Below are 23,583 nucleotides of genomic sequence, written 5' to 3'. Positions count from 1 at the left end.
ATTCCTTCGGCCTAATTCAGTCAATATAGTTCATGTGTGATAATGTTTTCATGCCAGGTGCATCAGGTGGCTTCTTGATCAACTAGAAAATAATCTTCCTCTTGCTCTGCCAAATCATTTTGTTACTGTAGTGAATGTGCGAATAGGGATATGCAAGAGATTACTGTTGAGGCCACACATGGACTTGGATATTCTGTGTGTGGGAGACATGTTCATGAATCTTACCTCTCCCTTCCCACTGCATGCCTCTACTTCACAGTTAACTTTCTTGAGGTAAGCAACCATAAAGACACAATTAAATTGTATAGGCATTGTGAATCAGAAAAAAATCAGAAAAAAATTATATAGAAAAATTGTAAACATAAATTACCTGCATCATTACTTGCATCAAAACTGACCTGCTATTTTTCACAGAATGTCAACCTTTGCAACTATTCACCTGAATTATCATTCATTCACATTCTTATAAAAGTAGCTGTTACATATTCATCATATCTGCTCCATATCAGATAAATGCTGAACCTATATAGAATCACTTCTTTACATCTGCCCAGGCTAACCACTGTGATATCTCTAATGCTTGGTATTTTGCAGCTTAATACCCATTGAGGTTATCTTAGGATAACATTCACAAGTGAAATTGGCTCTTTTCTAACTCCATTCATCAAATGGAAAACATGCAGTCTTGGCTGTTAGTAATGATCTAACACTCTATTCATTTACCCACCAGAATACCAGATAATCCTCCCCATACCGTAGACTTTTTCTTAACCAGCTCTCCTTTGAGATATATTGTTGGATTCTGAATGAAGAGAAATTATTAATACTCTCCTCAGAATCCAACATAATCCACCATGGCAAAGGCTACATTTGTAAATATTATTTAATGTAAATCACTTGTTTATAATTTAATATTCATATAACTACCTTTAATTTTATCTAATATTTAATTATTTAATCAAGAATATATGTATTAATAGTAAAAAAAACTCTGTGTTAAAATATTATCAAGCTATTTAGCTTATTTCTATGTTAATATAGAATTTATATTTGATAATTTAACTGCCATTAATTGAAATGTAAATATTCTTTATTTATTCCTATTTGTAGAAGTTTAGTGTTATGCAATACCTCAATTTTATTATGTTTTGTTTTGTTGTCATGGAAACGTATGTAAGTGAGTGAGCACGCTTTTGGAACGCCATGTAAGGAGAAGGTTTATTGAAAAGAGTTTTAGTCAAAGAATTCACGAGAATAATTTAGGCAGGAAGAATGGAGATATATAAGCGATGAATGCTGAAATTATTAATGAATTAAGAGATAGATTAGAGAGAGAGAGAAAGGAGAGGATTGGCATTAGGTTTGAATCGGTGCATTCGGGAATCGCAGTGCGATAATAGCGAGTCGGCAAGTCACTCAAGCAGCTAATAAAGTCTACTAGTTGAGAGGCGGTTAGCTAATAAATTGTAGAATAACAATTATAGCTACGGAAGACAGCTGAGTGACTACTAAATAGACTAGCAATACTTGAATTGAGATTTAATTTCAGGGCCGACCTTTCAAGGACACACAGAACCTTGAAGCAAAGCACGAAGTTACTAAAGAATAGTAGAGCTGTAAAGTTGAAGTTTACTGATAGCTGTGTTTAGAATTGTAGTGTCTAAGAATTAATTGAATGTCGGAAAAGTGAACAACTGTGCATATAAAACCTGAAGTTAAGGAATTATTGTTTTGCCCTATTTCATGAGTGATCAGTAGTACTTTATGCAACAACGTTTGTTTATGTGTATTGTGACCGATGATTAATTCAGTTATTGCTTAGAAGAATTATTTTAATGAGTGCCGTTTACTGTTTAAAGTGTTTACAGTTATAAAAAGTGTATATGTATAAGTAGATGAAGATGGAAGATTATCGGTAAGATTATTCCAACCATTAATATTTCTGTACAGAGATGTGTGTGAGTTTCATCCTAGAATTTCCTTATATTAACAGTAACTATTGCGGAGGATTAACTGAAGTGTAAAATTAAAAGTGTTTGTTTGTGAAGAGGTGTTACTGCAATTTTATTGTATTTGGAACTTAAGGAACTGTGAGAAAACTGTAATAGAGATAGCAGAATTACCATTGTCTGAGTTTGTATGACTGTATTGCCAGGAAGGCTGAAGTGTTTCTAATAACTTAATTAGTGATTTGAAGTTGAGTAAAATTTGTGATTTTAAAATTAAATTTTTGTTTTAGTTAATCAAAAGTTGTATTTTGCCTGAATCTCTTTTACTGCACCATTCATAAAATATTCGAACCAAAGCGGGAGTGATAAATAAGTTAAATATACTCGGCCAGTATATATAATATTAACACCTAAAAGGAGAGATAGTTGTGAGTTGGTTTATCTTCAATTCTTGAACTAATTCAGATATAAAGTGGCGCAGTCTTTAAATATAAATTTTCTTTATATTTGAATTAGAAATCAACTAGCAACCTTCTATTTTGTTAAGAACATCATAGTAAATAACATGTCGGATCCAAGGTATAGATTAAGATGAAGTAGGATCCAACAATATGGTAGTATCTGCTTACCTCTTGATAATTCAGATTGCAATCTTAATGCTATCCATACTAGTGTAATACCAAAGTACACAAAACTCAGAATGGTTGTGTCCTTTGGCATTGCACTGGTGCAAAATGAGATTATCTGTGATTTCTACTCTTCCTTTCCATGGTCAAAGTAATTTGACCACAAATTGCTTTTCCATTCCAAACATGTTTTCTGAATGAGTAACTGAAATAATCCTTGCTGGAATGAAGACCTTCATTCTTCACTCCACTCAGACCCTGACAAGTATCCAAGCCTTTGTTTCCTAAAAGGTATACCAAAGTAGTCCAAGATAAAAAATTTGGTATAATTCAAGTAGCTCACATCAAAAACCCCAGTTTGCACTTGACCTATGCTGCAGCTTATCAACAAATCCAAGTTTAAAGTGTAGAAAAATTGCATCCTCTTCAAATTGATACCGAACCTTACCTTCTGGCCCCTCTCTAAGGCTGTTGGGTGCAACTTATACCCTTTCATGCTTCTACCCTCTCATATTTTAATGTTAACTTTGTAACATCACCCAAGAATTCTGGTAGAAAGGCTTGTACATTGGCTATTCATAACTATTATTTTTGGGAGATTACAACATATACTCAATATTAATTATAACTTTGATTAATACTTCCCATATTTTGGCAATGTAACATTGCCATCTTCAGAGATCACAATGATATGTGCATGCAGGCACTAACACTTGGTAAATAAGGCTGAAGAAAGGCAACCAAAGTTGGGCCTAGTCCTAAATGACACCTCTTAGTGGGCTAAATTGGGTGGTCTTGGTGCATGAAACTGCCCCAAATTTGGTCTGAAGATCTGAAAATCAGTGCTTTCACATTTGGGGCAGTTTCATGCACCCAAATTTGTTGAGGTTTGGAAAGCTCTTAGGGCTGAGGCAGATTCTAGGGGCAGTTTCTCATATTTGTATTTGCTATGATGCAATAGTGGCCTTCTTCTAGTATATTCTATAGTGAGTGTCCAGAGCATGGTCAGCAAGTCCAGAGTGTCTCTAATAGTGGAATCAGATCTAGTTCATGTGTTCAGAAATTCTGATATTGGTTCTCCTGCCTGCTTGGCCATAGTCGGACAGTTTGCAAATGCACAAGACCTAGTAGACACATGGTAGGTCTAGGGAATGTGGCTTATCTTGGGTGGAGTAAGTAAAAGATCCTAATTTTTATGTGATCTGTAAACAGTTATAAGATTGTAATTATTTAAGATTTTTGTTAATTTATTTCAGTGTGCCCCAGATATATGCAATGGTGATAGATTTTGTGTAATCTCTGCTTTTAAGGGGGGGGGTTGCAGTTACAGGGTTTTAATATTTTGTTGGAGTTTTAGCCATTAGCTAAGAAAGTGTTGAGAATGTGATTAAGTTCAGTAGTTAGGGCACTGCTATCAGAACTGAATAATTTTGACCTGTTATATAGGATTTTTATAATCTCAAATTGTTGGGATGGGGTATGGAGTGTGACTGCTGGTGAATATATCTACCAGTATGTGTGGGTTTTCTGTAAATGGAGAATGCCAGGGATCCATCAGGCTGGTATGTAATCAGAGTGGCTAGGAAGGGGAGACTGTTGCTGTTTTCCCTTTCTAAGGTAAACCAAATCCTTGGTTGTTAATTATTTAGATGTGTTAAGAAAATGTTGAGCGTATCTGGACCATGTTGCCAAATGGAGAACACATAATCTATGTATCATAGCCAAACAGTAAATTTATTTGGGCAGAGTTTAAGACATTATCTTCAAAGTTATCCATGAAGAAGTTGGCCATGGGTGGAGAAAGTGGAGAACCTATGGTTGTCCCTTCTGTCTGTTTGTAGATGGTAGCCCATATATCTGGGAAGGGAGGGGGTGGGGAAACTGGTGTTAAACAGTTTAAGTTTGTTGGTGACTTCCATAGGCTAAGAAGTGACCTTTTTAAGCAGCCTGTGAAGTGTTTCTGATCAGTGCATTAGTGGGATCACATTTTAAAGGAAGGTAGGTAGAGTGATCTCGAAGTAAGGAGGCAAGCTTACCCATGTAATCTTTTTGGTTTAAAACTACAGTGGTGGCATTCCCCTTGTCTGCTTTGGTAATTACAGTTCTATTGTTTTTAATTTCTTGCAGAGCTTAATATTATTTTTCTTGAGAAGTTGCTTTTTGATGGTTTTTCATGAGCATGTACAACGGCTGCATCCAGTCTAATGTTGTTAATATGAAATGCAATATGGATAGGAAGGCTCAGGGTACCTCATCCTACTTGGATCACTAATTGGATCATTGCTGGCATAGTTGGCTGAGTGGTTAGTGTATCCACTCTCCATCCAAAAGGCTGCAGGTTCGAATCCTGCCGTGGGCATGGGTGTTTGTGAAAATACTTGTGGCGGTGTTGAGCAGTAAATGCCATTGGTGTAGATGATGTGGTTCACTGTAGTTGATGGATTGAGTGGTGGAGATGGAGAGTTGTAGAGTGCACCTCCAAGGAGTCCAAAGACTCTCAATGAGTCTTTGGACTCCTTGGAGGTGTCACTATAAAAATTATTTATTCTGCAGGAATTTTTTTTTAGGTGGCAGTGCATACTTGTGGCCACGAGCAAGTGTGCTGATTGCTTCAGGGTAAAGGATATTAAGTTTACTATGGTGTTTTTTGAAGTTGTTGAGGCTTGAAAGCTGATTTTTTAAAAAAAAAGATTGTCAAATTTCTCAATACACTGACATCTTAGTTTTTAAAACTCTGTCTGCTGAAGCATTCAAGATACGAAAGGATTATCCAAAGGTTGATCAAATAGTCAAATTTACTGGCTCTTTTTATTTCTAGAGTGACAGAAAAGGTTTGAAGAGTTTAATTAGAACCAGAATATGGAATTGAGAGAACTAATCTTTACTCAACTTTATATATGATAAAATGACAAATATTTTTGTATATAATAAGCATTGCTGCACATGTATTTTGTAAAAAGACTTAACAGAATATATGACAAGTTAATATTCATATTAAGTGGAATATAGATAGCTCATAGAGTGGTGACTTGAATAGAGAACTGGATGGCTGATTGAGTTATAGATGGGAGTGTATTGTTTTAGAAAAAAGAACAATAATTATACTACAAAGTTTCCACAAGGCTCCATACATGGACCACTTCCTTTTTAACTTATAAGTTATATACAGGGTTCAAGTTCAACCAATGTTCACCCACTCACCAGTGGCAAGTAGATTTTGCCAACTGGTGAGTAGCTGTAACTAAATTGTCAGCCTGGTTGGCTGAGTGGTCAGCATGTCTGATCTCCAGCCAAAAAGGCTGTGGGTTTGAATCCCGCTGTGGGCATGAATGTTTGTGATTGTCTGTGAAAATACTACTTGTGATGATGGATGGTAGATGCATTGGTGTAGATGATGATGATGGTAGTTGTGGTTTGTTGTAGTTGGTGGATTGAGAGTGGAAACACTCAATCCACCAACTACACTGCTTATAGAGTAGTGAAGACTCGCTACTTATAGAATAGCGAGTCTTTGGACTCCCTGGAGGTGTTATGTAATAATAATAATAATAAAAATAATAATTATTATAATTATTATATGTAACACCTCCAGGGAGTCCAAAGACTCATCAAGGGAGCAGTGTGCCAACAGCATCGAACAATTGATTCTCTTCCAACTACTAACCACGCTCAAACTTGCTTAACTTTTTGCATGGGCCATTAGTAGCAGAGGCTCTACCAGTCGACCAACCTTTGCTGGCAAATAATAATAATAATAACTATCTTTTATTTAATGAAAAATAACTTTCTAAACACATTTTTTTAACTTTAAGAAAACACAATGTGTAATATAATGGGCCATTCTGCCAAAAAAAAAAAAAAAAAAAAATTAATATAACAAATTATTATTATTATTACATAACACCTCCAACTTTCAAAAAAAAAAAAAAGAAAACAACACACAAACTCATTGTGCTTCCTATTGTTTATTTATTGATTTCCTGGAATGGTTCTCACACAGTGTTCTCTAAACATCAATACAATACAATACTAACTAATCACTTTACTCTGCTTAACTTACTGAGATATGCCATTAAAAGTAGGATTCCACATAATTTGTTGAGCCTTATATATATATATATATATATATATATATGTGTGTGTTTTTTTTTTTTTTTGTTTTTGAGGATCTTGTCTCTTTTGAAATCCTTGGAGGAGGTGTAATTAATATATATATATATATATATGTATATACATACACACGAGGGTGGTCTGAAATGTTCTCGGCATAACAATGAAAAAAACAAATTTATAATTTCAAAATTATTTTTATTTTTCAACATAATCTCGGGCTGGTAAGTATGACAAGCTTAGGAATTTGATTGGTTCAGTGCCATAGCATGTAAAACTGCAAGGGCTGGATGTTGATAGTGCATGGGAGGCGGTTAAGAAGTGTTTGCAGGAGGCAATGCTGACTGTATACCTAGAGTCCGAATAATAAATCAAGTAGAGATTAAATGGATGAATAACACCATTAAGCTTGAGCTGGAAAAAAAGAAACACCTGTGGAGGGAATTTAAGGAGAAAGGTGACCTGCAGGCACATGAACGGTATAAAGCCCAGGCCAGAAGGGTAACAAGTGTGGTAAGAAAAGCAAAAGCGGATTATGAAAGAACATTAGCCATTCAGGCTAAAGAGAATCCCAAACAGTTTTTTTGATATGTTGCAAGTAAAAGAAAAAATGTATACGGCAGATTAATTTTAAAGAATGCCGATGGTAGGGAGGTAACCGAATCAGTTGATATAGTAGAATTACTGAGTGAGCACTTTGCAAGAGTATATCATTGAGGTGGTGACATTGCAGAAATGGAAGAACCAACAGCTTATAAGGGAATTGTGGTGAATGAAGTGGATGTGAATAGTCTATTACAAAACCTCAATGTCAATTCATCTGCAGGATTGGATGGTATACCAGCTCGTGTCATACGAGAAGCGGCTAAAGAATTGTCAGTGCCTTTGACCATTTTGTTTAATTTGAGTCTCGGGTCTGGATTAGTCCTAAGGGGGGTGGAAAGAGAGGAAAATAGTTCCACTGCATAAATAGGTTCCAAGATTGCTGTTGAAAATTACTGGCCGATCAGCATATCAGGAATTGTTGTCAAGGTCTTGGAGAAAATAGTCAAGAGGAAAATACAAGATTGGATAGATGAAAATGGGATACTGTATGGGGGACAGCATGGTTTTGTGAAGGGTAGATCATGCCTCAGTAACTTGCTCATGTTCTATAACACAGTGACTGCTAAACTGGATAAGGGTAACATGTTTACAGTGATTCTTCTGGACCTTGCTAAAGCCTTTGATAGGATACCACATGGAATTCTAATCTGTAAACTGCAGCATATGAGAATGGATATAGGGTTGGTGAGATGGATAGGAAGGCATTTGATGGAGAGATATCAGAGAGTGGTTTATTCAGGAGTAGAGTCCAAAAGATGGCCTGTGACTAGTGATATGCCACAGGGTTCTGTTCTTGGACCACTACTGTTTAATTTGTTCATTAACGATATAAGAAAGGATCTGAGATGAACTATGCATCTGTTTGCGGATGATACAAAGTTGGGTAGAGCTATAGTGAATGCTCAGGATGTCAAAATTTTGCAGGATGATTTGGATAGTTTGGAGGACTGGGCTAAGGAGAATGGATATTAATTTATTGTGGAAAAATGTAAGGTTTTGCATTTTGGGATGAAAAGATTAGCAGCAGTATATCACATTGGTGATATACTGCTGCTAATCTCCTGGAACTGTACTCCAGGAGATTGACGAGGCCACCGATTTTGAAGTGTTGGTGGATAGGGAGTTGAAGTTTAGGGGACACATCGTAAAAGTGGCAAAATCAGCTCATCAAATCACTTGGTTGCTGAAAAACATTTTAAAGAGCAGAGACAAACAGGTTATTGTTCCTCTGTATCGAGCCTTGAGAAGACCCCCATTTAGACTACTGTGCCCAGATATGGGCACCAGGGTTTCTTCTTGATGGGGAGGATGTGGAGAGGATCCAGAGACGAGTGACCAAGATAATAGCAGGTCTATGGAATGAACCTTATGAGAACAGGTTGAAGATTTGTGGGCTGCAGAAATTGGTTGATAGGCAGAAAAGGGGTGATATGATTGAGACATTCAAATTACTGAAGGGTTTCTATAAGATTAATTCAGAAGATATTTTTGAGAATAGGACTGGTAGCAGGAGGACTAGGGGTCATCCATGGAGGCTTGGTAAGAGTGTGGTTAGCAAGGGTGTTAGAGCTAGGTCTTTTAACTTGGAGAATGGTAAATGAGTGGAATAAGCTGCCAGAGTCTGTTGTTGGTGCCATGACTGTAAATGAGTTCAAGGTGAAGTATGATAGTACTGTGTGAATGTTGAATAGTTGTTCTTGACATGATGTTGGATCTCCCTCGATGCGTCTAATGACTCCTTGAAGCTGCCCATAATAATAATAATAATCTCCCTTAAGACTAATGCATTTATTACAGCGATGCTTATGCGCCATTATCCCATCCCTGTAGTGGTTCTCAGTTAGATCTGCAAAATACCCCTCTTCAGCTGCAATCATGAATTGTTGGAACACCCACCATATTCCCCAGATTTTGACTCCCTCTGACTTCTATTTCTTCTCTAAACTAAAAATCTTCCTTGCTGGTCAGCGTTTTTCTGTGGATCAAGAGGAAGATTTTTAGTTTAGAGAAGAAATAGAAGTCAGAGGGAGCCAGAATCTGGGGAATATGGTGGGTGTTCCAACAATTCATAGTGCAGATCCCTTAATTTTCCCATTGCCACCTTTGTGGGCAGGTGCATTGTCCTGATGAAAGATGATTTTTTTATTCTGCTAACCGGGTTTTTTCTCACGAATTTTTTCATCTAGTCTGGTTGAAAGATCGGAATAATATTCCCTTATTATTGTTTTACCCTTTTCAAAAAAATTAATAAACAAAATGCCTTTAGCATCCCAAAACACCAATGCCATGACTTTGTCTTCTTTGGTGCTAAACAACCAGCTTCTGTCCACTGTTTTGACTACTGTTTGGATTCTGGTGTGTAATGGTGAATCCAAGTCTCATCCATAATAATAAATCGATGCACAAAATCGGTTTTATTCTTGTTAAAACGCTCCAAGTACTGTTTAGAGATTTTCATGCGAGTGCGTTTTTGATCTGCTGTGAGCAAACGCAGCACCCCACTTGCACAAAGCTTTTTCATTTACAATTCTTCATGCAAAATATATCCTACTCATTCTTTTGAAATGCCTATAGTCTCAGCAATTTCATGCACTTTGACTCACTGGTCATATAATACCATACCATTCACTTGATCAATGATTTCTGGTGTTACACATTTTGGATGTCCTTCACATGGATCATCTTCACGGCTGGTATGGCCACGTTTAAACTCGTAGCCCATTTCTTAATTGTTGAAAACGAAGGAGAAGAGTGCCCATAAACTTTTATGCACTTTGAATTTATTTCTTTTTGTGTTAAACTTTCTTTTACAAAGAATTTTATAACCTCACGATACTCAATTTTATCCATTTCAAAGGATACAGACAACACTTTTGCTTCAGACAGCTATATGAAACAAACTACTTGATGGATTGACTTGCAGTTTCACATGGATGCTTATGACAGATGTAGCAACTTAGAAAAAAAAAAATCTTGCCGGTAGTGTTGCCATTTATGGTCGAGGCCGAGAACTTTTTAGACCACCCTCGTATGTGTGTGAGAGAGTGAGAGAGAGTGAGTGAGAGTGAAAATCCCACTTGCAAGCCAGCCTGGTTTGCGAAGTGGTTAGCATATCTATTTCCAACCAAGAGTCTGTGGGTTCGAATCCCACCAAGGGTGTGGATGTTTGTAATTGTCCTACTAACTGTTTACAATATATACTGCTATAACATGTGTCCTGGTGCAGTATGACCTTTGATGTCTGTGCACTATAAAAATCTAATCAAAATAAAAAAAAAAAAAACCACTTGCAAAAAGCTAGTACGTTTAGTATTATTCATGGAGGGTTTTATAATCTAGAAAACCTACTCTGAAAACTAAACATACTGCTTTTCCATGTCATTTCATGCAGAAGCATGAAAGAAGCAAGGCAGGGGTGTCGTACTAAATGATGAAAATCATCTACTTCTTAATTACATTCACAAAAATATCCATGTCACAATTTAATTTGAACCATAGCCATGTTGATGACAACCTCTATTTGGAAGAGTTATCTAGGACATCTCTGTATCTCTGTATTTTCCTTCAAGATTCCTCCACGTGATCTTCCCATTGACAATCATGACCCTTCTTCTCATTTCTGTCCTATCATACTGAGGCAGCAGAATTACAATTTTTACTTTTTTACTCTTCATTTTTTTTTTGCTTTTTCCAACAACTCTTTCATATCCTGTCTCATTGCATATTTCTTATTTTTCATTGCTTTCAAATCATTGCAGAGGTGGTGAATGTAACCCAGAGGATTGCTGTAATACTGAGAAGGACGCTGACCTGCAGAGATAAAAGAATCATCATTCCATTGTATAAGACCCTGATCAGACCACACTTAGACTATTGTTCTCAAATTTTCTCCCCAGGATTTGAAGGGGATAAATTAACTGTGGAAAGGGTACAGAGGCGGATAACAAAGATGGTTTCAGGACTGTACAATGTTAGTTATGAGGATCGGCTGAGGGAATGTGGACTGCAGAGTTTGGTAGATAGAAGAAGGAGAGGTGATATGATTATGACTTTTAAACTGTTAAGAGATAGTTACAGGGTTGACACTGGGGAGTTCTTTCGCTTGGTTGAACAGCGGGAAGGAGTGATGACAAGGGGCCATCTCTGGTAGTTACAAAAGGAAGCTGTGAGGAGTAGTTTCTTTGCATGGAGGGTTATTGAATCGTGGAATGCATTGCCTGATAGAGTGGTGGGAGCAAGAATGGTTAATGAATTCAAGGAGTTGTATGATAGATTTTGTGTTTCCTAGGAAGGACTTCCCAGTGTCAACCCTGTAACTATCTCTTAACAAAAAAAAAAAGTGTAATAGTCTTATAAATAATAGTCAAGAAAAAATTCAACACAATGCTTTCATCACTTTCTCATTAAGTATACCTCTTATCATTGAATCTCCATATAGTGCTTTCTCTTTTCTCCCAGCTTCTTGCTCTTTTATGCTTTACCAATTCACTCTATCTTTCTTTTTTTCTCCTGCTGTACCACATGGCAATCATTTCTCCAGTCACCCAAGCTCACATTTTGTCCTGTGAAGAAGTCTGCATAAACATGCAATTTCTTTCTACACTGGCATCTCATCATCTGCATTGTTACTTTCATCCACTTCCTTGAAACTCTCATTCACTAATTCTGTCACATTCTTCATAATACTTTCACAATCTCGCCTTATTTCCTGAATATCAGTCGCTTCATTCTTTACCTCTCAACACAATTCACATTTCTCGCATTTGCTCACGAAACATTTCTGACAAATATTCTCTCCATTCTCCCTCTTGTACCACAAACCATTCACTCTTGGCAGTGAATACATTAAACACATGCTACATCACGCTAAATATTGATATCATTCAACATCAATGTCTTGGCCACTATTTTTGTAGTACACATCAGTGCCATAACATAGAACCCTTTTGAAATAATATTGTGTGTAATAATAGTCATGACTAAACAACACAGTCAAAAATAAAGAAAATCATACCAATTATATTTAACAGTATTGTCAACGTTTACTAAATATAAAGACTTATCTGAGCAACACGTGAATGGCAATTGCTACTAAGGACAGTGCTAGCACCCTCTCCTCAGGATGATTTCAGAAGTGCTGTAATGAAGTTCCTTGGACATAGAGATTAGATGCCAAAAGAAGGATGAGGACAGTGGAAGACTTCACTACTGCACTGAGGGTCGGCGCAGTAGTGGAGACGGAGTGTTGTATAGTAGGTGTCCTCCCGCGACAAGTCTTTGGACTCCTTGGAGGTGTCACGAATAATAATAATAATAATTTCTTCACTCATTTCAAATGAGTAATGAAACTTGCGTGCAGTATGTATGCGTAGATTAAAAATAATGTTCATTTATGACTGACTGCTTAGATATATTAAGGACTAAGCTTGAGAGGTTTGGGCATGAATAGTGTGTTTGTCTCAGAATTCATATAAGTAAGATGTGTTTGGCTTAATAGGGTGGGAATAGAATGAATGATGCAGAATATATGGCTTTATATGGACTTTTTCAACTGAAGTTGAATTAGCTAGTCTCGTATGGAATTAATTTTTTTTTCTCCCAGAAACTCTGTTTTTTCATTCTGCATACAAGCAAATTGGCCAGAGTATGCACATTGCATGCAAACACAATTTATAGACAAAAATATTATTAGTTTTTTTTATAATGGGGGAACCTGTTTACAAGAGGTTGGTCAACCTATAGTATGCTAGTACTGTGGTTGGGTGTGGATTAGTGGGCAGTAGATGGTGTTATGCATAGATAATTGGATAGTGGTGTTGGTGTGTTGTGGGGTGCCCTCCTGTGATGTCTTTGGACTCCTTGGAGATGTCATATAATACTAGCAGAAAGGTAGAGAGGATAAAAAGGAAACATATGGATGATGCTAGTGATAGAGTTCTCCTGTAAGAGTGATGAACCAAGAAGATAAGAATGACCAAGGCTGTGTAGCCATACTGTAAGCAGAAATGAATAGGCTACAATATTTAGTGGACAACTGCTGCTATAATTCTGGGAATGTTAAGAGGCTTGACTCTAAGGCAGATAGGCAAATAGCAAGGAAATAGAGTTTAATTGTGACAGTTTTTATGGCAACATGGTTTGGAAACAAGATAGAGTATGGGAATGGAAATTCAATTTCTCATGAATCATTACTTGATATAGGCATGTAACAAATGAGATGTAAGGTATCTGATATGGTGGTAGTATTTCAGGATTTGATCAAAATATAACCTACCATTTCAAATTCAGTCATTCTAATATCTATTATTTGCAGTTTTAACTATTATCTAAACAAGGAACTTTCCCAGAACCAAGATGATCAGATGTTGTGTAAATCACTCTGTTTCTTTTTATATTAATTTACTGTCAATGCATTTAGTCTACCATCTCTCTCTCTCTCTCTCTCTCTCTCTCTCTCTCTATGTATATATATATATATATATATATACTGTTAAAAACCTGCTACTGTTGGTATCACTACAGTGTGTGTGTCTACTGTAGTGCATATGTTGCATTTACGTTACAATGTTGCAAATAGAATATGCGAAAATTTGTAAAACTATACGTAAAATTAGATCATATAATACTAGGAAAAATAAAGAAACAATAGTAAAAAATAGTAATATGAAGGTCTTAAGATGAACATTATCAATTTCATTTGGAACAAAGGAAATAGCTGCTGTAAGAGGAAAAAATGGTGAACTTATAAAAAAAAAAATAGAGATGCAATAATCAAAAGAATTCAGGAATTTTATACTGAACTCTATGAAGACAAAAACTGAGACATCTAAGAATCATCTATGGATAACTCGAGTGAGGAAGAATACGATGCCCCTGAGATCTTGCAAGGTGAAGTGGAAATGGCACTGCGGGAAATGAAGAATGGAAAGGCCCCAGGAGAAAATGGAATTATGGCAGACTTTTTAAAACTGGGAGGAAGTGCTGTCATCAAAATTCCTATCAAAAATAAGACTAAACTCTTGAATATCTGATTAAACAGAGAAAAATTCCAAAAAATTGGAACAATTCACTTCTAATATTAATTTTTAAAAAGGGCAATAAAGAAGAAATTAAAAACAACAGACGTATAAGCCGACTCCCCACCATATATGAAGTCTTCACAAAAATTATAAATAATAGAATAAAATCTTAACTAGAGGGAATGCAATCCTGTGAAAAAGCTGGATTTAGGAAGAAATACAATACTTCTTTGGACCGTATTCACACATTAAGACAGCTCATTGAAAAATCAATTGAATATAATAAACTCTTATGTCTGGCCTCTATAGGCTACGAAAAAGCATTTGATTCAGTTAAAACTTCTGCAACACTAAAAGCTCTTGAAACCCAGAGAACTGAGAAACCATATATTGAAACACTAAAACATATTTACAGAATTACAGAAGTTACAATAATGCAACTCCTGTAATTAAATTATATAAAAACAGTGAAAAGTTTTCCAATACAAAAAGGCATCTGGCAAGGCAACATCATCATCAAATTCCTACCATGCACCCTCAAGGGGTGTACAGGATATGATAGTACTACATGAAAAATTTACATCATTACTAACTTCCTATTTACAATTTTCCTCCAAATCAGTCTGTTACTTATCAAGACTCCAACGTTATCAGATCTTATATTTCTATCTTCTAAGGCACTTTTTACTGTATCAACCCACCTATATCTTGGTCTTCCTCTGGGATGTTTTCCTACCAACCTGGCAGAGAACACTTGTTTTAGTAATCTTTCCTCGTCCATTCTGTTTAAGTGACCATACCACCTGAGATTAGCTCTGCTAACACATTTCTGGATACTGACAAGGTCAAGTTCTTCCCTAATACCCTCGTTTTTAATATGATATTGCCATTGATGCCATCTGTTCGTGCCCCTAAACTTTCTCAGGACCCTCATATCTGCTGTCTCTAGTCCTTGGTCAAGTGTTTTACTTCAGACCCAGCTCTCAGATCCATAAGTTAAAACTAGTTTGAACACTGTCTTGTATAGAGCTAATTTAGTGTTCCGACTAATTTCTCTCTTATTCCATATGAATTTATTCAGTTGATTCTGTTGTCTATATCCATATTTAATTTACCATCTTCACTAAAAATCATGCCTAAGTAGCTGAAATGTTTTACTTGTTCCACAGGTTCTCCATTCACAACACAGTTGACATTTTCAATGTTTCTGCCTATTTTCATTGTCTTTGTCTTGTTATTGCTGACCTTCATACTATATCTATTACAACAGTTGTTCAATTTAGTCAGGGAATCTTGCTAACTTGTAGCGGATTTATTTAGAAGTATAACATCGTTCGCATAAAGCAAAGAACATACATTAATATCTCCAATTCTGATATCATGTTTAATACCACTTTCCTTCATAATGTGATCCATATAGATAATGAATAACAGAGGGGATAACGTACATCCTTGTCTGACACCAGATTTAACATCGAACAATCTTCCTGTACTTCCTTCAATTCTAATTGCTGACTTACACCTCAAATAAAGACTACGTATTGCTTGATATAATGCCCCATTGACACCATATAACTGTAGCATTTTGAATAGCTTCTCTCTTAGCACCCTGTCATATGCCTTTTCCAGATCTACAAAACATAAATACAGATCTTTGTTATATTCCCATGATTTCTCAACTATTTGTCGTAAAATGAATATCTGATCCTGATAGCCTCTATTTGGCCTGAATTCAGCTTGTTCTTCCCCAAGCTTTTTTCCACAATTCTTCTCAACCATTTCTCAAATATACTTGCATATATATCTTACCAGGAACACTCAGTAGGGATATATCTCTAATTCTCACATTCAGTTTTATTTCCCTTTTTATATATGGATACTTTGAGAGCTCTTCTCCAATCATTGGGAATTCGTCCCTCTGTCCAGGCATTCTGAACTGTGCAGTGCAGCCACTGTAAGACTTTTATACCTCCATACTTCAGCATCTCTGGTCAAATATCATCTACTGCTGCTGCCTTTCCACACTTCAAGCCTTTGATCTTTTTCTACTTCAAGTATGGATATGTATTCTTGACTGTATGCCTCTTGAGTGTTTTTTTATCACTGTACTATCACTGCTTGTTTTATTTAGCAATTTTTCGAAGTAATTACTCCAGTTTTCGAAGGATATCTTTTTCTCCAGTTTTCATGTCACCTTTATTATCTCTAATTCCTTTTACAACTCTTTCCTCTATTTCTGAGCTTCATCAACAACCTCCAGAATATGTTGCCACCTTCTTGATGTTTATTTTCTATGTTCTTACAAAAGTCTTCCGATTACTTTTGTTTAGCTAGTTTTTACACAGTGTTTAGCTTTCTTACATTTGTCTATGTATTCTGTAGGAGCACAAGGTGACTTATTTACCAGGAACTTTTGATATGCTTTCTTCTTCTTTCCTTCACTGCCTCTTTAACTTCCTGTGTCCACCATGGAGTTCTGATTTTTCTATCCTTGCAGACAGCCTCACCACATGTCTCTCTGGCTGAATCAATCAGGGTTTTCTTCAAGGCTTGCCACTGAATCTCTAAGGTTTGGTTCCTGTTCTCAAACTCTTTTATTTTTTCTTCAATAATCTTTGTGTATTTTAGTCTACAGTTCATATCTGAGAGCTGCTAAACTTTTATTCCCTTTTAAACTTTCTTACATGTTTTTCTTTTCAATATGAAATTCAATTTTCTTCTGCTCAAGACTAAGTAGTGATCACTTCCAATTTTAAATCCTGTGTACACCTAGTGTCCTACAACAGGAGAAAACATCACTCTCAACAATAACATAGTCAATGGCACTTTTCTTATTCCTTGCCTCTTCTCTTCATGTGAATTTGTGCACATTTTTATGTTGGAAAATGTGTCAGTAATAACCAGTCCATGTCCAGAGCAGAAATTTAACAGGTATTTGCCATTATTATTATTAGCTTTGCTCTTTCCTCCAAATTTTCCCAAAATATTTTTGTATGTCTCGCAATCATTTGCTACTCTGCTATTTAGATCCCCAACAAGGACCAACTTTTTCTTTTTCGTTGTGTCAGTTGCATTCTCTAAAGCCTCCTCGAAAAATTCCTCCACTTCTTCCTTAATAGAACCTTTTGTGGAACCATAGGCACAAATAAGTCTCATTGTCTTTTTCCCATTTTGATATTTGTCCACATTACTCTACTTGATATTGCCTGCCATTCAAGATCAGCCTCATATTTAGTGTTGAATACTATGGCTACTCCTTCTTTTCCTTGATTGTCATTGCCTGAGTATAACATTTTGTATTTATTGCTCAGAAAGATCTCACCAGTTTTTGTCTTTTTTGTTTCAGTCACCCCTATTATGTCTATCTGGTACTTATCTAATTCCTCAGCTAGCTCCATTTCTTTGCCATTCAGGCTTCTTATATTGATAGTACTGATCTTTAACTCTGGGGCCTTGTTGAACCGGGTGATGCCCCAGCCAGCATGGAATTCTGTCATGTTGTACCATCATTTTGTATTTTGGTTTAAGCCAATAAGAATACAATTTGGTCAGCTAAATCAAATTGCCAGTCCATCCTTGTCAGTTCAGTATCCTGGTAGATACCTAACAGGGTACACCACGAGAAGGTGAGGATTGGACATTAGGTCAGAAGCCCTGGTCGGTTCTCCACATTCCTTTAAAGGCTATGCAGGGTCTCCTCTCAGTTATACAGCTTTGACTCTTAAGCACCCCAAGGCAACACCATATCTTCCAAATTATTTACAGCTGCACTTGAGGAAGTCTTTAGAAGCCTTGATTGGGAAACGAAAGGAATAAACATCAATGGAGAAAGGCTGCATCATCTGAAAATTGCAGATAATCTTGAAGATCTGGGAGAAAGGCTAAATCAGCTAAATGAAGCCTCCAAAGTAATTGGATTAAAAATAAATAGAGAAAAAACAAAAATAATGATGAATAAGTACATAAACCATAGAACTGTCAAAGTTGAAAACCATAAAATAAAACAAGTTACATTATATGTATATTTGGGCCAATTGTTATCCTTTAAGGATTGCCAAAGAAAAGAGATTGGAGAAGAATTCACCTTGGATGGATGGCTATGGGAAAATGAGAGACATATTCAGAAGTGACATCCCTATGAGTCTAAAAAGGAAAACTTTTGACCAGTGCATACTTCCTGTCCTAACATATGGAGGAGAAACATGGACTTTAACAGAAGCTCTAAACAAAAAGCTGAGAACAATGCAACATCGCATGGAGAGAAGTATGCTAAAAATAACATTAAGAGACAGGAAGACATATACCTGGATAAGATCTCAAACAGGTGTCATGGATATTATAAAATACATTAAACAGTCTAAGTGGAGATGGGCTGGCCATATTGCCAGATGCAGTGATGGGAGATGAAAAACAACAGAGTGGAGACCAATGGATGGAGCAAGACAAAGAGGAAGACTGAGAAGAAGGTGGAGGAATGAACTTGAACAAATTGCAAGAGTGAGATGAATGGGAGAGGTAGAAAACCGAGTGGTCTGGAAAATCATCGGGAAGACCTTCATCAAGCAGTGGACAGAACCAAAAGGTTGAAGAAGGAAGAAGTTGCAAATTTTAAGTTGATCACATGATATGGAAATTAATAAAAAAAAATTCATGATATTCATTAATTAGAAGAAATTATTATAATATATCTCTTAGAGTAGAAGAGAAAGCCCGACTTTCCAAAGATCAAGGCAGCCATTATATTTTTATTGTAGAAACTGCTAAAAGTTTTTGTGCCTGGCATGATTATAAAGTTAATGTTCTTTCTCTCATACAAACATCTTTTTTTTTTCTGAAGATCTGTGTATTATTATAGGTGAAAAAAAAAGAAAGAAAATTGCAACGTGGTCTCATCAGCATGGACTTTTAATTCATTGTCCGAAACTGACATGATGGTCACTTGATATAGTGCAGATGAAATATTTGGCATTTTAACAGAATGCATGCTGCTACTCTAACATTCTGGAAGAGGAGTGGACAAGATTATGGATTAACTGATTGAGATGCTACATGACCTAAAGACAAGTAGATAGTTGAGGAGGTATTGGATCTCAACCAGATAACTATTTTAGTTTTGAATGACACATCATCCACGTGACATGAGAAAATAATGAAAGGGAAGGATAAAGAAAAATAAGATTAACTTTACACGTAAGTAGGAAAGTGGTTTAGTTTTGATTTGTCTTCTTCTGGGTGGCATTGAACTGAGATGGCAGTTTTTAAGAGATCAAGAAATGTATTTTTGACATAATTTTTAGATATTTAGGATTAATGCTTTTTACTTGTGGAGGGGGACTTTTAAATCATTTTAGTCTGAAAAAGAAATATACTTTTTTTTCCCCAAAAAAAATACTGGCTGTATTAATGTTGGGATGAGTTGCTGTTTTAATTGAAATCATTTTATATTACTTTTTATGAGTTACTGTTTCAATTGAAATCATTTTATATTACTTTTTATGATATTTTAATAAAAGCAATTTCATACCATTTATAGGTAAATGGTTTGATTTCGATGACACTATGATTCAACCACTTCTACATAAACTTGCTGCACAAAGAATTGTACTTGCAAGCAGTTCTCCACGGCGTAAACAGATTCTTCAGAATGTTGTAAGTACGTGTACATACTGAAATAGATTAATGATATTATGCAAATATAAACAGTGTTTTTTTTTTTATTATTTATTTATTTTTTTATTTATTTCAAAGATAAAGTAAGTTAAAGTTTAGCTCAAAAAGTAAAATTAGGCTGTAGATGAATTTCATTACTCACTGTAAGTTCATGATCCTGCGTACTTAAAACCAGAAGTGTTTTGAAAAAGTACCATGTTTGTTCCAAGATTCCCAGATTATCTAACCTTAACTTGCTCACAGTATAATGTACTGTTGGCTTTTAAGTGAGATTAATGTTAAAAAAAAAAAAAAATCATCTTCTGGTATATACCCGCAATAGGTAGATGTTGTAAGGATTCGTGACTAGTTTCTTATTATTGACCTTTTCCAAAATTAGTCTTATTATTTGTGGTCTCTGATTTGATTAGATTATATTACAATATTACAATATATTACTCTTATATTACAATCTTCTAAAGCCTCCTGACTGCATTAACCCTTATACCTAGTCTTCCTCTGGATTTCATCCTTTCCATTACTGCTTCAAACATTCGTTTTACTAATCTTGCATTAGCCATTCTGTTTAAGTGAAGCAATTAGTTTAGCTATGCATACATTCTGGAAATCTCTCAAGTTATTTTTTCTTCTCTTCTCTTCAATTTAACATGATCTTGCCACTGAAACCATTTATTCATTCCCCTACTGTTCCCCAAAACTCATGTCTGTTTCATTTCTAACCTAACTTTCTGAATATTTTAAAATTGTTTTAAACATTGTCTTATCTACTACTAGCTTGGTCTTTTAATTTTCTCTCTTGGTTCATATAAATTAACTTAATTATTTTCTCAAAATTCATTGCACATCTATCTTACAATTTACTTTGTTTGTTTTTTTGAGAAGGATGCTCATTTATATAAATAAACATTATTTCTAAAACAAAAAATAATTAACATGAATTATTTTCTTACAAAAAAAGTTAATATATTCAATAACTGAATGACGGTGTGCAATACTGAAACCAACATTCAAGGCAGAACAGCCCAATTTAAGTTCAGAGACACTGAATTATGTACAACCAAAGATCAGAGGTAGAATTAAACCTTACTCAAGAGGTCAGAATGCTGAAAAAGTTGTTTAAGTAGGAAAAGTTTAGCAGGAGAATAGATGTGCATTTTGTTACTGTCACAAGGAAATATTGAGGACCTGCAGGATGGAAACTATGAGTATTCAAATTCGTTCATGAATTCATCTATTGATACTTCATTCTTTCCCTGCAGTGAATATGCAGTTCATAGGCAGTATAAATCTATCCAGAAACTGAGATATGTATGAATACTAATATGAAAAATATTATGGTTAAGAGATTTTGCCAGTTTCAGAGTATTAACTATCACAAAGTCTCTTAACCATAATATTTTTTGTATTAGTAATACTCTGAAACTGGCTGTTATGAGAATAAGTAAGATTTGTTTGATAAGAGGGTGTATTAACTGGAGTATATTTTTATAGAGGATAATATGTAGAAGAATAATAGTCTCTTACAATTAGAATGGCTTGTGTATGCAAAGTGATTATTGTGAAAGACTTTATTTTTGCAAACATTGATTGTACATTAGTGACCATGCAAAGAAAGCTTGGAGGTGAAAGAATTTATCAAGTGAGGGAATGACAGTTGTCTAAGAATCTAGTGGAGGGTACAAAGAAGCAATAGTTTGGATTTAATATAACACCAAGAACATTTTAGCAGATCTAATAATTAACATGAGATTTAATAATTACTATGAGCAGGGCTCTAAAAAATCAGGAACAAGTGGTGAGTGAATTTTCAGACTCATTCTAAAGGCATTCAAAATATATTGCCTCATTTTCTTTGCATAATTTCTCTTTTTTTTTTCCATTTGAAATGTCTCATTCATTATCAAGCTATTTGATCATGTCAGCTTCCAATGAATATAATAATGAATTTTTATTTTCAACCATTGGATAGTATCTTATATAATTAATTTAATTAGTTAATTCCTTTATAGACTGTTTGTTTGTCCCTGCCAAAATTTAGTTTGCACAAATATACTCTCAAAGATATGCCTTGCCTTGCTGTTATGTAGTAATATGAAGTAATTTCAACCTATGAAATGGGCAACACTATTTATCTCTCACCCTGTGTCTGCACATTAATTTTGAAATTTGGTTGGTGGATTGGGTGGTGGAGACAGAGTTGTAGAACAGGGGCCCTCCCTCGATGAGTCTTTGGCTCCCTAGAGGTGTCAAATAATAAAATAAAATAAATAGTAGTCAAATATAATCAAAACAACATTTTATTTTGCATAACTTGCAAGTCATTGCCATTCTTATAAAAATCAGAGATATTGTTAAACAAAACAAAAAACAAACAAACCAACAACAAAAAAAAAAAAAAAGGAAGAAATGCAAACCATGCTCTGGATACTCCTTCATATTGGATTAAATGAAAGAAGACAGTATTACATAGAAGTCACTAATGATTAGTGCCTATGAGCTTGTCATGGCCATAATTTGTGCTTTGAAGATGCTGGATAGAAAAACAGTAAAATATTAGTATTTCAATAAATTAATTTATTTTTATCTCTCTTAGTGTTGTTTATACTATGAATCTCTATTATGCATAATCAGCAATGCCCAAGTCTTCCCATACATATAAATGCAAATAAGGTCTCTACACAGCAGATACCATTCAGAGAGAGAGAGACTTTTTTTTTTAGAATCACCATAAGATTTAAAACCAAGCTAAATCTCACCTACTATGGGTATATCAAATTATCTAAATTGACACAAACTTTAATTAAAAACCATTAGTCCCACTGCAGAACTTACTATGACACCAGGTTTGTTTTTAAAATTTTTTCTTTCCACATCTTATGACATGGTTCTTGTATGCAATGTCAGAGTATATTTTGTACCTAAAGATGCTGTTGATAAAAGTGAAATATTTCAGTTTTAATTAAATCTTGTTTAAGTTTGGAGGACATGTTAATCTTCTGAGTGAAGATCATTCAGAAGATTACTGCAATAGTCAGGAGAATGTTTATTAGTAGAGATAAGGCTGTGGTGATTCTGTTGTACAGAGCCACATCAGACCACACCTGGTTTGCTGTTCACTGATTTTAAAAAGATGAGGAAACTTTAGATGGATAATATTGATGTTAGACGTTATTATGTTGCAATTGAGAGCAGATCGAGAAAAGGCACTGTGCAGAGTTTAGTAGATAAGATTGGAGGGGGGGGGGGAATAGAAACCTCCTGGGAGATCAAGGGCCCCCCTTGATTATAATAATTAATATACTCTAGGGTCTTTTATTATTGTTGTTATTTGATAGGGCATCTGCAGAGAGTCAAAGCCTCATTTCAGGAGGCCATACTAACCTATTCACATAAAACCTATCATATTTCTCCTGGAACTCATTCACCAGTGAAGCATTCACAACTACCTTTGGCAACCATTCTGCCCATTTGCCACCTTAGAAGCAAAAATCTAGCATTCACACCCTTGCTAACCACTCTTATATAATTTTCAGCAGTGACCTCATGTTCTTTCACTTCCTCTATTTTTTATTCCTTGCCCATAGTGCTAGCCTATTTAAGTTA

General features: G+C 35.3%; 1 protein-coding gene across 8 annotated transcripts in view; it reads left to right on the top strand.

Moving 5' to 3' along the window:
* LOC150105780 (putative bifunctional dTTP/UTP pyrophosphatase/methyltransferase protein) overlaps positions 1 to 23,583 on the top strand; it is a 90,215-nt gene that overhangs the window by 5,700 nt on the left and 60,932 nt on the right. For all 8 annotated transcript variants that reach the window (XM_090393582.1, XM_090393580.1, XM_090393578.1 and 5 more), the window contains exon 2: positions 19,844 to 19,959. In XM_090393582.1, the coding sequence (XP_090249708.1) occupies positions 19,870 to 19,959 (90 nt within the window). In that variant the 5' untranslated portion in view covers positions 19,844 to 19,869. The remainder of the gene's footprint in view (positions 1 to 19,843; positions 19,960 to 23,583) is intronic.

Source organism: Typopeltis vanoorti, chromosome 6 (assembly GCF_054136105.1).
Source record: "Typopeltis vanoorti isolate ZY-2024b chromosome 6, IOZ_Tvanoo_1.0, whole genome shotgun sequence".
Taxonomy (NCBI): Eukaryota; Metazoa; Arthropoda; class Arachnida; order Uropygi; family Thelyphonidae; genus Typopeltis; species Typopeltis vanoorti.
The sequence above is the reverse complement of the archived record's forward strand: the minus strand, read 5'-3'. Positions and strand labels throughout refer to the sequence as shown.